The sequence below is a fragment of the Oncorhynchus gorbuscha genome, linkage group LG06 (assembly GCF_021184085.1).
Source record: "Oncorhynchus gorbuscha isolate QuinsamMale2020 ecotype Even-year linkage group LG06, OgorEven_v1.0, whole genome shotgun sequence".
NCBI classification, from domain to species: domain Eukaryota; kingdom Metazoa; phylum Chordata; class Actinopteri; order Salmoniformes; family Salmonidae; genus Oncorhynchus; species Oncorhynchus gorbuscha.
Window position 1 is genome coordinate 83,573,275 of NC_060178.1, and position 17,964 is coordinate 83,591,238.

Sequence of the window (17,964 nt, forward strand, 5' to 3'; positions counted from 1 at the left end):
CCTCTTTCCCTCCAAATATTAGGCCTATACACAGTCTCCACCCTGTGGAGACACACACACCCACACACAGGCCTAGATGAGATATGTGTGTGTGTGTCTGATTCTTCTCTCCGCTCATGACTGTCAGATTGTACACCAATATCCTCCAGCTCTGAACATAATCTCTGACTTAAAAACAGAACCATCATGTAACAAGGGGTCCTCTATTCCACAAAATAGCATGAAAATTTCTTCTCCGGCACATTGTTTTTGCATTATTTAAACCAAATTGAACATGTTTCATTATTTATTTGAGGCTAAATTGATTTTATTGATGTATTATATTAAGTTAAAATAAGTGTTCATTCAGTATTGTTGTAATTGTCATTATTACAAATAAATGTTCATTATTATTACCTTTTTTTTTTAAATCGGCCGATTAAATCGGTATCGGCTTTTTTTGTACCTCCAATAAATCGGAATCAGTATTGGGGTTGAAAAATCATAAATTGGTCGACCTCTAGTAATCATTAGTCCAACAGTCGCAAATGAGCTTCTATTGGAGAAATTCAGGTATGTTTATCCCTATTTTGTTCCATTTAAGAAAAGTTTTTCAACAGAATCGGTGGAATGAATACACCCCTGATCACACGCAAATCACTCCCATAGCAGTCACATAAAAACAGTATGATCACTTTGCTTGTTGTATATAACTCATGCAAGACATTTTATATATAAAATGATAAGTATGGTATCATTATTAAATGTGTGCATGCTTTTCTCCTTCGAGAAAACAACAGCCGACTCAAAGGGGGTGTGGAGGATTTAAAACACTTCTGCGGTAGTTGCTGGGAGGATACTCTTGTGCATCCTCTGCTGAAGTAGGCAGGGATTTTTCTGCCAAAGAAATCTTTGAGTAGTCCGCCTAAGCGTTTAAAAAAATTAAATGGTTAATACATTTTCGGGATAGAAAAACACTTTCAGTGTAAACGTAAAAGTGACTAAAAGCATATATAAATGTATGCAGAAAAGATAAATGGACCTATTTATTTGTATAATATAATCTTTGAGAACTAACAATCACCAAAATAAAAGCTAGACAGTCAGGGCAATTGAAAATACCAAAAACAATTAATTTAACAGTATTGGTCTTGTTAGTAAGATCGAGCAAAATAACATACCATTAGCATTGGCAATTGAAGGAAATTGTCTTTAAAACAGCATAATTTAAAATGTTCTCAGCCTCCCGAGTGGTGCAGTGCTCTGTGCCACTAGAGATCCTGGTTCGAGTCCAGGCTCTGTTGCAGCTGGCCATGGCTGGGAGACACATGTGGTAGTGGGTAGCCTCTTGGTTAGTGCGTTGGACTAGTAACCGAAAGGTTTCAAGATCGAATCCCCGAGCTGACAAGGTAAAAATCTGTCGTTCTGCCCCTGAACAAGGCAGTTAACCCACTGTTCCTAGGCCGTCATTGAAAATAAGGATTTGTTCTTAAATAGTTATATAAAGGTAAAATAATAAATAAAATAGTGACCCAGCGTCGTCTGGGTTAGGAGAGAGTTTGGCCGGCAAGGATGTTCTTGTCCCATTGCGCTCTAGTGACTCCTGTGGCAGGCTGGGCGCAATGCACGCTGACACCGTGTTTCCTCTGACACATTGATGCAGCTGGCTTCCGGGTTAAGCAGGCATTGTGTCAAGAAGCAGTGCATCTCATCTGGGTTATGTTTCAGAGGACACAAGGCTCTCGACCTCCGCATCTCCCGAGTCCGTACGGGAGTTGCAGCGGTGGGATAAGCTTGTCCAATTGGATACTACAAAATTGGGGAGGAAAATAATAATGTTCTCTGAAATTCTTTCAACAACCATGTGCATTGCCACACCCATCACCCTTTTCGATCTAGAAAAGAAAACACTGAGAAGGGAAGCATACACCTCGGTTCATCTACGATAGAATGACACTCTTCACCACTTATCGGTTTCCGGGGTCACGGAGGAGCAGAGGACAGACTTTTGCCCAATTAAGAATCTCCCAGAGTCATGAGAAGACTGCAGAGTGTGAGATATCAGCATCCCTTTGATTCACCCATCATCTCTCCTTTCCTTCTCTTCTCTGTGACTATGACCCGGGGTCAGGGTCATAGTCACCCACCACTGCGACTTGTATGCTCTAGTCGGCTGGCCCTCGCTACATATTCGTCGCCAGACCCACTGGCTTCAGGTCATCTACAAGGCCATGCTAGGCAAAGCTCCTCCTTATCTCAGCTCACTGGTCACGATGGCAACACCCATCCGTAGCACGCGCTCCAGCAGGTGTATCTCATTGATCATCCCTAAAGCCAACACCTCATTCGGCTGCCTTTCGTTCCAGTACTCTGCTGCCTGTGACTGGAACGAATTGCAAAAATCGCTGAAGTTGGAGACTTATCTCCCTCACCAACTTCAAACATCAGCTAGCTGAGCAGCTAACCGATCGCTGCAGCTGTACATAATCTATTGGTAAATAGCACACCCATTTTCACCTACCTCATCCCCACAGTTTTTATTTATTTACTTTTCTGCTCTTTTGCACACCAATATCTCTACCTGTACATGATCATCTGATCATTTATCACTCCAGTGTTAATCTGCAATATTGTAATTATTCGCCTACCTCCTCATGCCTTTTGCACACATTGTATATAGACTCCCCTTTTTTCTCTGTGTTATTGACTTGTTAATTGTTTACTCCATGTGTAACTCTGTGTTGTCTGTTCACACTGCTATGCTTTATCTTGGCCAGGTCGCAGTTGCAAATGAGAACCTGTTCTCAACTAGCCTACCTGGTTAAATAAAGGTGAAATAAATAAAAAAAAGAGGTCAGACTGGAGGGAGACCCAGAGAGACACGGGCCCAATCCCAAATTGAGCCCTAAACCCTATGCACTTGCAAAGGTCTGAGGATTTGACAGATGTAAGCAATATGGTAGTAGCTCCATCTTGTCCTCTGATAGGTTAAGTGGAAGTTTCACCATATTGTTTATACCAATCAAATCCTCTCAGATCAAATCAAATGTTATTAGACACATGTGCCGTGACTATGTGCCGTGACCCGTTGCTCTGCAAGGGCCGCAGCTTTTGTGGAGAGATGGGTAACGATGCTTCGTGGGTGACTGTTGTTGATGTGTGCAGAGGGTCCCTGGTTCGCGCCCGAGTATGGGCGAGGGGACGGTCTAAAGTTATACTGTTACACCGAACACAACAGCATTTCACCTTACAGTGAAATGCTCACTTATGAGTCCCTAACCAACAATGCAGTTACATTTTTTAAATAAGAATAATTACCTGTTACTTTTATTTCTTAAAGAGCAGCAGTAAAATAACAATAGCGAGAATATATACAGGGGGGTACCGGTAGAGTCAATGTGCGGGGGCACCGGTTAGTTGTGGTAATATGTAAATGTAGGTAGAGTTATTAAAGTGTCTATGCATAGATAATAACAACAGAGAGTAGCAGCAGTGTAAAGAGGAGAGGGGGGGGGCAATGCAAATAGTCTGGGTAGCCATTTGATTAGATGTTCAGGAGTCTTATGTCTTGGGGGTAGAAGCTGTTTTAGAAGCCTCTTGGACCGCTTGCTGTGCGGTAGCAGAGAGAACAGTCTATGACTAGGGTGGCTGGAGTCTCTGACACCAGGCATAGGATGTAGAGCTAAGGGGGGGCATTTTGGATTGGGACACTCTCACTGGGCAAAACAAATGTCAGGAGTTCTCAAATTCTGTCTGTCATTTGGGAAAATACATATTGAACCAGGCACACATACAGGACAAAGCAAACCACTCACCAGTGGCAATGTTGCGCACAACTCACACACACGTTGACAACTGTTTACCTATACCAATAAACATTTGATTGATTAAATTGACTTCTACCACCCCACACAACCTTTAACAGAAGAGCATCCCAACAACGCATGTGCGCGCACGCACACGCAGCCGTTAAATGTAGCCTCTTTATATCATATCCTTTTAACTGAATCAATGGACCCTTTCATCATATTTATAGACAGACTCATTATGAATTCAGTGTTACACAACGCACACATAGCTGCATGGCCTCAATTCAGTCAGCTAAATGAACCTATTGTTCTAAAGTCGTCTGGAAATTTGCATAAGAAGGAAACTATATTACCGACCTGTTGCGCTGCAGACTGGGTAAATTAAATGAATTTAGCCAGTCAACTTGAAAACGTACAGCTAAAACATTTGACTAACAGCCAACATAAACAAAGTAGCAATCATTTAGATGAAAGAGAAATAGCCTACAAGCATTAACTGTTTATAAAGCTAGGGCCTACATCAAATAGCCTCAGCTAGACAACGTTAGGCTAATTAGGTCGGTCGCTACTTACCCACTCCGTCTTCCGACTTCAGAACCATCGTGTAGCCTTTCTGTAAACTACGAATTCTTTTAAAACAAATGACAGATTGCTATTTACTTAGCACCACTTTATTTAAGAGCTCAGATTATAAATATTTATAAATAAATATATTTTTGATGATAACTTTTTGTATCTTCAAATGTCACAACTGTGAATTGACTCTGAACTGGGGCGTCCCATGCGGTAGAAATGAGGCGTGGTTTAGGAACACTTGCTACTGGGTAGCCAATCAGATGCTTTGCTAAAACCGAGAAATGGGAAGAGAGAGAGGTGAGAGTATACAAGGACAGAGAAAATGATAGACGAGAGAGAGGAAGAAAAAGAGAGAGGAAGAGGGAGAAAATGGGATAATGGAGGGAGAGGGTTTTAAAGAGCAGCTGTGTGCTTGAATCAGAGTTTCATTCACTAAGTTTGGCCACAAAGAGAGGAAAACAGGATATGCTGAGATAGGGAGAGAACCGGGGAGGAATATAGTCATAGGGAGCATTACATGATATGCCACTGATATCTGCAGAACCAAGGAGAAAAAGTTACTTAAAATAAGGTATACATCGGAATATATGAGTGCCTTGCACTGAATTTCTTCACATTTTATTGTGTTATAAAGTGGGATTAAAATTGATTTAATTGTCATTTTTTTAGATAAACAAAAAAATGCATAACTAAAATATAGTCGTTGCATAAGTTTTCAGCCCCTTTGTTTAGGCAAGCCTAAATTAGTTCAGGAGTACATTTTTGCTTAACAAATCACATAATAAATTACATGGACTCACTCTGTGAAATAATACGGGTTGACATTATTTTTTTATGACTAACCCTTCCTCTGTCCCCCATACATCAAACAGTATTGAATTTGAATTCCAAGCACAGATTCAACTACAAAGACCAGGGAGGTTTTGAATGCCACATAAAGAAGGGCAGTGATTGGTAGATGGGTAACAATAACAAATCAGACATTGAATATCTCTTTAAGCATGGTCAAGTTAATAATTATGTTGTGGATTATATATTAAACCACACAGACACATAAAATATACCGTTGTCCTTCTGCACGGTGCTGCAAGACAGGAATGAAACTCCTCAGGGATGTTACCATGAGGCCATTGGTGATTTTAAAACCGCTACAATGTCTGTGAGGGTAGAAAACTGGTGGTGGATTAACAACATTGTATGGACCCATCAATAATCACCTGAAGGACAGAGTGAGAATAATACAAATATACAAAATAATTTATATGAATCTTTAAAATATATATATAATTTTTTCTTCCTCTTTGACCTCACAGAATATTTTGTGTAGATTGTTGACAAAAAATGCCAATTAAATACATTTCTATCCCACTTTGTAACACAATAAAATGTGAAGAAATCCAAGTGGTCTGAATGCTTTTGTAAGGCACTATATATATTATTGGAAGGAATATTTTTCAATAGCAAATCTGACCTTTCTGCTTAAGGAATTTATCAGTAAAATTATTTAAACCATGGTGAATGGGGATTTTACCACAGTGGCAGGAGAGGGCAAGCGCTAAAAAAGAGAGAGGACTAAAAACACATTCAATGGACATTTTTATTGAGCAAGGTTTTAAGTACAGGAATAGGCACTAGATAGGCTTACTGTTCTTCAATCTCACTGTTAAGTTATATTTGGTGAATTTGTTTTAAAACTGCTACATTTGTCTATGCATAAATGAGGCACACAGTGGAGAATGTCAGGTTCTATGGCTCTGGGTGGAGCAGGCAGAGTCAAGAATAAGCAAATTGGCATATGATGTACACACCAAAAACTGATGGTTCTAAATAGTACCAGATATGAGTTATTTGGCTTGTAACCAATTCAGAACCCTTTTTTTGTGCTACTGAATATAGAACCCTATTTTTAAAGTTACATAAAGAACCATTCTCATGCGATTTTAAATGGAACCATTTCCCAAGGTTCTATAAATAACCATTAAAAAAGGTTCTATATAGCACCAAAAAAGGGTTCTGTTATGGTCACAACCCAATTTGGGGCTATATAGGGAAACATGTATCAGAAGTTCTTTGTAGATCCTTTTGAAGAACCATACAGGGTTTTTTTATTCTGGTCAGCCAATATTATATTGTTAATATTCCATCCATGTTACTTTTATGTTAATTGACAAGTTGAATCAGGTGAGCTACCTCTGGAACAGCTGGGGGTCCCTGAGAAGAGAATTGAAAACCACTGTCTGATTTAGTCAACCATTCTCATTTGACACAAGGCCATACCTGAGTCTTCCAAAAGACAGCTTAATTGTCTATAATCATATTTACATTTACATTTAAGTCATTTAGCAGACGCTCTTATCCAGAGCGACTTACAATCATATATAATGTGTAAAAGCATAACACAACACATTAGATAAGCTGGAATGACACAATCATGCACGGTTGTTCAAAAAGTGCTGTGAACAAACCACGCCCCCAAATAATTGAATGAGCTGCCTCCCCTTATATTTAATTAGCATTAAAAGAGCAAAGAACCATTTTGTGAACCGTAAAGAAACCTTTTGTGAACTGTTGTATTTGTCATATGCACCAAATACAAATACTGTGAAATGCTTACTTACAAGTCCTTAACCAACTATACAATTTTAAGAAAATAGAGTTAAGAAAATATTTACTCAAAAAACGAAAGTAAAAATAATAATAAATATATATACAGTACCAGTCAAAAGTTTGGATACACCAAGAGTGTGCTAAGCTCTCATCAAGGCAAAGGGGGCTACTTTGAAGAATCTCAAATATAAAATACATTTAGATTTGTTGTTGCGGTATGTGAATTTGAGTGGGTCTAGGGTTTCTGGGATGATGGTGTTGATGTGAGCCATGACCAGCATTTCAAAGCTCATCATCGCTACCGACGTGTGTGCAATGTGGCGGTAGTCATTTAGGCAGGTTACCGTTGCTTTCTTGGGCGCAGGGACTATGGTGGTCTGCTCGAAACATGTAGGTATTACAGACTTAGGGAGAGGTTGAAAATGTCAGTGAAGATACTTGCCAATTGGTCCGCGCATGCTCTGAGTACACGTACTGGTAATTCGTCTGTTCAACAGCCTTGTGAATGTTGACCTGTTTAAAGGTCTTGCTCACATCGGCTACGGAAAGTGTGATCACACAGTCGTCCAGAACAGCTGGCACTCTTATGCATGCTTCAGTGTTGCTTGCCTCGAAGCGAGCATAAAAGGCATATAGCTCGTCTGGTAGGCTCGCATCACTGGACAGCTCGCGGCTGGGTTTCCCTTGGTAATCCGTAATACTTTGCAAGCCCTGCCACATTTGACGAGCGTCAGAGCCGGTGTAGTAGGATTCAATTATAGTCCTTTATTGACTCTTTGCCTGTTTGATGGTTTGTCTAAGGACATAGTGGGATTTCTTATAGGCGTCCGGATTAGTGTCTCGCTCCTTGAAAGCAGCAGCTCTAGCCTTTAGCTCAGTGCGGATATTGCCTGTAATCCTTCTACACCTGCATTGCTTGCTGTTTGGGGTTTTAGGCTGGGTTTCTGTACAGCGCTTTGAGATATCAGCTGATGTAAGAAGGCCTATATAAATACATTTGATTTGATTTGGTCCATAGCTTCTGGTTGGGATGTGTGCTTACGGTCACTGTGGGGACGGTGTTGTCGATGCACTTATTGATGAAGCCGGTGACTGAGGTGTTATACTTCTCAATGCCATTGGATGAATATGGGGAACATATTCCTGTCAGTGCTAGCAAAACTGTCCTGTAGCTTAGCATCCACTTCCGTATTGAGCGAGTCACCAGTACTTCCTGCTTTTGCTTGTAAGCAGGAATCAGAAGGATGTAATTATGGTTGGATTTGCCAAATGGAGGGCGAGGTAAAGCTTTGTACGTGTCTCTGTGTGTGGAGTAAAGGTAGTCTAGAGATTTTTTTCCTCTGGTTGCAGATGACACGCTGGTAGAAATGAGGTAAAACGCATTATAGTCCCCGGCCACTAGGAGCGCCGCTTCTGGATGAGCATTTTATTGTTTGCTTATGGCTTTTTACAGTTCGTTGAGTGTGGTCTTAGTGCCAGCATCGGTTTGTGGTGGTAAATAGACGGCTACAAAAAATATAGATGGTAGATTGTGTGGTCTACAGCTTATCATTAGGTAAGACTTCCTTAATATTAGACATCGCGCACCACCCCTCATTTTACCGGACGTAGCGATTCTGTCCTGCCAATGCACTGAAAACCCAGCCAGGTGTATATTATCCGAATCGTCGTTCAGTCAGATTTTACAGTGTTTAAATGTCCCATTGGTAGGATGGTCTCGAACGGAGGTCACCAGTTTATTCTCCAGTGATTGCACATTGACCAATAGAACGGATGGTAGAGGCGGGTTACTCATTCGCCAACGAATTCGCACAAGGTACTCCGATTTGCACCCCCTGTATCTCCATCTTTTCTTCATGCCAATAGTTGGGATTTGGGCCTGCAAAAGTATATCCTTCACATCAGACTCATTAAAGAAAAAATCTTTGTCCAGTTAGTGGTGAGTAATCACTGATATCCAGAAGCTCTTTTCGGTCATATTTGTTTTGTATTTTGTATTTATTTTATTTAACCTTTATTCAACTAGGCAAGTTAAGAACAAATTATTATTTACAATGACGGCCTACCCCGGCCAAATCCGGATGACGCTGGGCCAATTGTGCGCTGCCCTATGGGACTCCCAATCACAGCCGGATGTGATACAGCCTGGATACAACCAGGGTCTGTAGTGACACCTCTTGCATTGAGATACAGTGCCTTAGACTGCTGCGCCACATAAGAGACAGTATCAGCAACATTATATACAAAATAAGTTACAAACAATACAAAAAAACATACAAAATAGCACAATTGGTTAAGAGCCCTTAAAAGGGCAGCCAACCCCTCCGGCGCCATTATCTTTTTGAAGACCATTGAAGACCTTTGAGTCATTATGATTCCACATACTCTGAGTGTTCAAAACATTAAGAATGTCTTCCTATTATTGAGTTGTATCCCCCCTTTTGTACTCAGAACAGCCCCAATTAATCAGGGCATGGACTCTACAAGGTGTCAAAAGCATTCCACAAAGATGTTGGCACCGTTTTGACTCCAATGCCCCCACAGTTATGTCAAATTGGCTGGATGTCCTTTCGGTGGTGGAACATTTTTGATACACACGGAAAACGTTGAGCGTGAAAAAACCAACAGCTTTGCAGTTCTTGACACAAACCGATACACCTGGAACCTACTACCATACCCCGTTCAAAGGCACTTAAATCCTTTGACTTGCCCATTTACCCTCTGAATGGCATACATACACAATCCATGTCTCAATTGTCTCAAGGCTTAAAAATCTTTCTTTAACCTGTCTCCTCACCTTCATCTACATTGATTGAAGCAGATTTAACAAGTGACATCAATAAGGGATCATAGCTTTCACCTGGGAGGTCAATTTCATGAAAAGAGCAGGTATTCTTAATGTTTTGTGAATTCAGTGTACACAACACATTAGATAACCTGGAAAGACACTCTCACGGTTGCACAAAAAGAACAGTGCACAAATCACGCACCAAAATAGTCTAATGAGCCACCTCCTCTACATTTAATTATCACTCAGAGAGAAAATAACCCTTTTGTGGAATGTACAGAACCATTTAAGAGCTCAAAGTTTTATTTGAGTCATTATGGATTCACATAGAACGATCACCTTTCCCAAAGAACCCTTGAAGAACCTTCATTTTTTGGTGTGTATATGACATTGTTTTGTTCAGTTTGGTTGAAAACACATATCACTGTACAGAACAAACAGAAGCCCCTGTTCCTATAAGCAGGAATATAGACCTGAAAGTATTATTATATATACACTGAACAAAAATATAAACACAACATGCAACGATTTTGAAGATTTTACTGAGATACAGTTCATGTAAGGAAATCAGTCAATTTAAATCAATTCATTAGGCCCTAATCTATGGATTTCACATGACTGGGAATACAGACATGCATCTGTTGGTCACAGATACCTTTAAAAAAAGTAGGGGCGTGGATCAGAAAACCAGTCAGTATCTGGTGTGACCATCATTTGCCTCATGCAGCGTGACAGGCTGTTGATTGCATGGAGTTGATCAGGCTGTTGGTTGTGGCCAGTGGAACGTTGTCCCACTCCTCTCCAATGGCTGTGCGAAGTTGCTGGATATTGTTCGGAATTGGAACACACAGTCGTACGTGTTGATCCAGACCATCCCTAACATGCTCAATGGGTGACATGTCTGGTGAGAATGCAGGCCATGGAAGAACTGAGAATTTTCAGCTTCCAGAAATTGTGTATAGATCCTTGAGACCTAACTCCGTGCATTATCATGCTGAGACATGGGCGGATTGCAGAGGGTGAATGGCACCACAATGGCCCTCAGGATATCGTCATGGTATCTCTGTGCATTCAATTTGCCATCGATAAAATACAATTGTGTTCGTTGTCCATAGCTTATGCCTGCCCATACCATAACCCCACCGCCACTACGGGGCACTCTGTATACCATAACTCCACCGCCACTACGGGGCACTCTGTTCACAATGTTGACATCAGCAAACCACTCACCCACATGATGCCATACACGTGGTCTGCGGTTGTGAGGCCAGTTGGATGTACTGCCAAATTCTCTAAAACAACATTGGAGGTGGCTTATGGTAGAGAAATTAACATTAAATTCTCTGGTAACAGCTCTGGTGGACATTCCTGCAGTCAGTATGCCAAATCCACCTATGGTAAATTCAATTGATTGGACATTATTTGGAAAAGGTGCACACCTGTCTATAAAAGGTGCCACTGTTGACAGTGCTTGCCAGAGCAAAAATCAAACCATGAGTTGAAGGAATTGTCCGTAGAGCCCCGATACAGGATTGTGTCGAGGCACAGATCTGGGGAAGGGTACCAAAACATTTCTGCAGCATTGAACCAACACTTTACACGTTGCATTTATATCTTTACACGTTGCATTTATATACTGAACAAAAATATAAATGCAACGTGCAGTTATATATATATATAACTGCAAAACCTACCCTAAAATCGTAGTAAAAAATAGTAAAAAAAAGCTAAAATACTGTAGTCCAATCTAGTTCTCAATACATCAAGTAGCAGGGACATATGCCATTTACTGTATGTTTCAGCCCAATAGTAGCCCAGCAACGAACAAGCTACCGTTGGTTCCTGGAGCAACAACATTCTCATCTGGTTGTACTCTGGAGTCAACGGGATATACAGTGCCTTGCGAAAGTATTCGGCCCCCTTGAACTTTGAGATCTTTTGCCACATTTCAGGCTTCAAACATAAAGATATAAAACTGTATTTTTGTGTGAAGAATCAACAACAAGTGGGACACAATCATGAAGTGGAACGACATTTATTGGATATTTAAAACTTTAACAAATCAAAAACGGAAAAATTGGGCGTGCAAAATTATTCATCCCCCTTAAGTTAATACTTTGTAACGCCACCTTTTGCTGCGATTACAGCTGTAAGTCGCTTGGGGTATGTCTCTATCAGTTTTGCACATCGAGAGACTGAAATTTTTTCCCATTCCTCCTTGCAAAACAGCTCAAGCTCAGTGAAGTTGGATGGAGAGCATTTGTGAACAGCAGTTTTCAGTTCCTTCCACAGATTCTCGATTGGATTCAGGTCTGGACTTTGACTTGGCCATTCTAACACCTGGATATGTTTATTTTTGAACCATTCCATTGTAGATTTTGCTTTATGTTTTGGATCATTGTCTCGTTGGAAGACAAATCTCCGTCCCAGTCTCAGGTCTTTTGCAGACTCCATCAGGTTTTCGTCCAGAATGGTCCTGTATTTGGCTTCCCATCAATTTTAACCATCTTCCCTGTCCCTGCTGAAGAAAAGCAGGCCCAAACCATGATGCTGCCACCACCATGTTTGACAGTGGGGATGGTGTGTTCAGGGTGATGAGCTGTGTTGCTTTTACGCCAAACATAACATTTTGCATTGTTGCCAAAAAGTTCAATTTTGGTTTCATCTGACCAGAGCACCTTCTTCCACATGTTTGGTGTGTCTCCCAGGTGGCTTGTGGCAAACTTTAAATGACACTTTTTATGGATATCTTTAAGAAATGGCTTTCTTCTTGCCACTCTTCCATAAAGGCCATATTTGTGCAATATATGACTGATTGTTGCCCTATGGACAGAGTGTCCCACCTCAGCTGTAGATCTCTGCAGTTCATCCAGAGTGATCATGGGCCTCTTGGCTGCATCTCTGATCAGTCTTCTCCTTGTATGAGCTGAAAGTTTAGAGGGATGGCCAGGTCTTAGTAGATTTGCAGTGGTCTGATACTCCTTCCATTTCAATATTATCGCTTGCACAGTGCTCCTTGGGATGTTTAAAGCTTGGGAAATCTTTTTGTATCCAAATCCGGCTTTAAACTTCTTCACAACAGTATCTCAGACCTGCCTGGTGTGTTCCTTGTTCTTCATGATGCTCTCTGCGCTTTTAACGGACCTCTGCGACTATCACAGTGCAGGTGCATTTATACGGAGACTTGATTACACACAGGTGGATTGTATTTATCATCATTAGTCATTTAGGTCAACATTGGATCATTCAGAGATCCTCACTGAACTTCTGGAGCGAGTTTGCTGCACTGAATGTAAAGGGGCTGAATCATTTTGCACGCCCAATTTTTCAGTTTTTGATTTGTTAAAAAAGTTTGAAATATCCAATAAATGTCGTTCCACTTCATGATTGTGTCCCACTTGTTGTTGATTCTTCACAAAAAAATACAGTTTTATATCTTTATGTTTGAAGCCTGAAAATGTGGCAAAAGGTCACAAAGTTCAAGGGGGCCGAATACTTTCGCAAGGCACTGTAAGCACAGCAGGCATACACAGGCTTTAAACTGTGGTCCTGTCTCCTCTTCAGTCATTCTCATATCAACGTAATCTGTAGAAAGAAAAATACAGGATGTAAAATTAAAATAGCAGTGATAAAAGTGTTATACTAGTTTAGAATTACACATTGGTGTTTGGGTGTGACCCTTAAAGTAGTGAATCAATTATGGCGTGCTAGCCCCCTGTATATACTGTCCGCTACTGCTAGCCGATGGACTAGCTTAGCATGCTAGCCCATTGTATATACTGGTCTATTGTGTGCTACTATCCACAGCCTGCGGCCTGCTAGCCTATCGTGCTAGCTCACCACTGTCGCCTATGCTAGCTACCCGGTACCCTAGCCAATGGCTCTAAAGTGTGACCAAATTTTTGCCCCCATGACCAGTACTTTTGTTTTGGGAGCAACGTGCGGCTAAAAACAATTGCCCAATAAAAAACATAACATAAGTCAAAAGCACATAAAGTGTGGGGACAAGTGCATTGGGGCAGGGGCAGGGGCTGGAGTACCTCTCCAAAACTCTAGGTTGCATTCTGCCTTTCCCTACAGTTTTCAGTGGTTAGTTTCTCCCACGACTAGCTCATGTGAACTACAATCCCGACACTGTGGTTTAACATTTAGAAAGGTCATCGCTTGCAATACGGCTTTCGAAACATATGGCCCTTAACTTTCATCAGGGATAAATAATTATTCAAATAAAAAAGACACACTTGCAGTAGCAGTTGTGCACAGATCCATACAGCTATGCGTGCCTCCAACCAATGAAACTTCACTTCCGATACACTTATACTTACACAGAATTGTTCGGAGCACGCTAGATAGCTAATTAGCACAGAAGGTTGCCTCTGACTTCCGTCTGTTTCCCGTAAACAAGTGCTGTAACATGGAGATATGTCTGTGGGGAACACTAACCGTAACCCTATAAAAGGTGTGTATTAATTTAACCTTTTAACGTGTTAATATTCAACAACAAAACTCCATCACACAGAAGACGTCTTCTTCCAATGACTCTTATGTGTAATATAATAGCAATGAGAGGCATGATCAGTAGCCAAGGCTGGAGCAACATCAATATGTCTACTACCAGGTAGCCGTATTTGACAGGCAACAGGTGGCAGCCCAAGTCGGTCAACAGGCGGAGCTAACTGAGCTGGAGATTAAATTTAACACCGTTTATTGCATTGCCAAAGAGGCTGTAACCAAATTCAGACCCAAGTTACTCACCCAGAAAAATAATGGATTATAAATCAACCCGACATATGGAAATGAGGTGTCCTTCGCAAACATTATTGGCACAATTGAGGACACTATCTGGGAAGAGGATTAGTGCCATCCGGGATCCTTGGGACATTCCTAACCCTAAACCCTAACCCTAAAAGCAAGTTGATTTATTAGCTAAATTCTAGATCAAAGAAATTGATGAGTTATTGTGAGAGGAGACTAAACATTTATTACATTATCCAAGTGTCAGTTAATAGTCAGCATGTTGCCTTGTTACAACATTAACATTATTAGGTACATGGTTTTTTATTATTATTAATTTTTGTCGCCTAAACTTTATAAATATATTTGCTGTTGCACGTTTGAATACAATTAACGTTCAGTTTTGTATGTTACATTCTACATTAAGAAAGAATGATAGAACAGTCATTTGCAGTAAAAAAATATATAAATTATTGTGCTCCTAAATTTTGTCTGGTGCTCCTTACTTTTCAACGTTAGAAGCACCAGTGCTACCAAATAAAAAAGTTTATTTAGAGCCTTGACTCGAGCCAACTGTTAATTGATATACTGTATACTGTGCCAACACTGTTGGCCCAGCACTACTAATGCTACTTGTTGCCTATATTGTTTATATTGAGTGCTACGTTTAGTCTGCGAAACCTGTGATGCCATTATCCACAATGTAGGCCCTATGCCATACCGGTCTTTGTACTGCTTCCATTGCACTGCTAGCCTACATAGTATCTTGTTAGCATACATTGCTGTTGCCCTGATATTACACATTTAATACATGCTGTCTGGTGCTGTCGGGCACCAGATTTCTATATAATAGGGTTAGCTTATAGATGCTATTTGAAATACCTATGCAGGCTTTGTAAGGCTTGGCAAGCATCTGCAATGTTATCGGGCAGGAACGCGGCCATTATGTAGAACAAACATGTTAAATACATATTTGTATTATTTTAATCTCTTTACTAGTACTTTAAAACAATGCTAGCCTTTTTCACTTTTGATGTGATCATTATTTTGGTTCCAGGCACCCTTTCATTTCTAAGAGTGTAAGAGTCGAGTGTGTTCTCTCCCTTTATTACCGTGCTATGATACAGTACATACAAAAGAAAGAGAGAAAATAGTTCCCAGTTGTTTTAAGTAACATATCACATTAAGTATATTTATATAGAGTAATGCTTACCTGCCATACTCGGTTGAAAATCTGAAAATATCTTGTGTAAGCTCCTAGTCAGCGAAAGATTTACTGTAGAAAAAAATCCTTTCATTTTTACAGTAAATGACTGGCAGCACAGTAGGCAGTAGGTTACTGTACATTTAAAGTAAATTACTGGCAGCACAGAAGCCAGTAAATTACTGTAGATTTACAGGACCTTTACTGTAACACAAATTGCCAGCATATTCCTGGAACACCTGATTACAGTAAAATGCTGTATTTCTAGAATTTACAGTGCATTACTGGATGCACAGTGGTAAGTAAACTGTTGCAGATTTACAGTGCAGGTAGCTAGTGTCAACGACAGGCAATACAGTACATTAGGTATTTCAATACTTTCAATACCTATTTTGTAATTTGTATTTCACTAGCCTGAACTACAATGAATGTAGCCTATTTTCTAACAGTTTAATTACAGTAGAATACATGTTTTTGGTCTTTTCTAATACAAATATATACCTGCAAGTAGCCTGCTTAACTACAACATTCACGGTAACAGTAACACAATCTTTTTACTTGCTATATTCTTGTTTACCTTAGTTTAATACACTGACTGTAAATCGCTCTGCATAACAGAGTCTGCTAAATGACCAAAATGTAAATGTAATAAAAATCTAATTACATATTCACTGTTAGCAATTGCTCACAGTAAATATGTAATGATATATTCTGTGTTTTAAATTCACTTGCACTTGAGAAGAGAAACCGATAAACAGGATGGAAGTAGAGAGGGACTTGGCAGCTTTGTGCTTGAATTAGAACTTTATTTACAGTTTGGCTTTGAAGAAAGAAATGACAGAGCGGGAAAGAGAGAGAGGTAGTGGGAGAGAGAGGGGGGAAAAGCGAAACAAAAATAAAGATAAAGACTCATTTCACACTCAGACACACTTTTTCTCTCTCTCTTGAAATGTGTTGATTTATTTGACGATTTAAAAACACAATTCAACTACACATCTGAAAACAATGTATTTAAAATCATTGCGAATAACAGACGAAAGTTGATCAACTTATTTCTATTGTGGTCCTCTTGTTTTGGCCGGCAGGAAATAAGTTGTTCAGCTTTTCTGTGTTTTCCTTGATCATCAGAGGTGAGGGATGACTTACCTTGAGTTGCTGCAGGTCTTGCTGTTGGACAAAGAAAAGTCTGGAAGCTGGAGGCACACAGCTCACTAACCGTCCCCATCATAGCACTGTGTGTGTGTTTGTGTGGCCTGTGTGAGTTAAACTAGGTGTTGAAGCTAAGAGCCCCAATGTTCTTAGCGTCTCTCCTCTTTTTGCTGTCCTCTCTCTTCTTCTGTCTGTCCGTCCCTCCAGGCAGCCCCCCCTCCACGCATAAGTTTATGAATCACAAAAGTGAAGCATCCTCTCTAGGTTCAGGTTTCCAGACTCCAGTGCTCTCTCCCCTCCTCTGCCACACACTAACTGACTACAATTAGTACGTTCTCTTTTTCTCTCACTCCCCTCTCTCTCTCTTCTCTTCAATCTCATTCATTCACTTGACCTCTATATTTTTCAAGGTGCTGCTTACACACACTCTCTCCAGCACCCTCTCTCTCTAGCAGTTGCTGAGATATTCTTAGAGCTGATGACATATTAGACGCACACACGCACACACGCACACACACACATACACACACACACACACACACACACTTCTGCTGCTCCACTCATACAGACTCATAAATACACCTCCTGTTTCACATCCACCCACACATACATCAGAATCCCCCACTCAGACCTGCTAGGCATCCAAGTCACACTATAGGTATTGAACACACACACGCACACACACACACACACACACACACACACACACACACACACACACACACACACACACACACACACACACACACACACACACACACACACACACACACACACACACACACACACACACACACACACACACACACACACACACACACACACACAGGCTATATACAGCACTTACAATCATACATGTACCAGTGCCGTTTAAGACGAGGGAGGACAACAAAAAAATCCCATGAGCATGGCCTTATTTCTATTACAGCATGTTGGATGACTCTCATTCATATTCCATGTGTTCAGTTCAATGTAACAGCAATAAGTTTAGGCTACTACATGATACTCAAATTTCCCTATACCCATCACGAGGTTGCTACAACCTAGCCTATGAATGAAAATTTACAATGTAGGTGCACACAGTTCGAGAGACAAATTTGAGGTGACAGACAGTGATG

General features: G+C 40.5%; 1 protein-coding gene across 2 annotated transcripts in view; it reads right to left on the bottom strand.

Moving 5' to 3' along the window:
- The window catches only part of cyth1b (cytohesin 1b), a 51,877-nt gene extending 34,728 nt beyond the window's left edge, over positions 1-17,149 (bottom strand). Inside the window, exon 1 of one of the 2 annotated variants that reach the window (XM_046354323.1) lies at positions 16,844-17,149. In XM_046354323.1, the coding sequence (XP_046210279.1) occupies positions 16,844-16,925 (82 nt within the window). In that variant the 5' untranslated portion in view covers positions 16,926-17,149. Of the gene's footprint in view, positions 1-4,361; positions 4,587-16,843 lie in introns of those variants that run through there. The other variant, XM_046354324.1, reaches the window with a different exon arrangement.
- Positions 17,150-17,964: the final 815 nt, after the last annotated feature.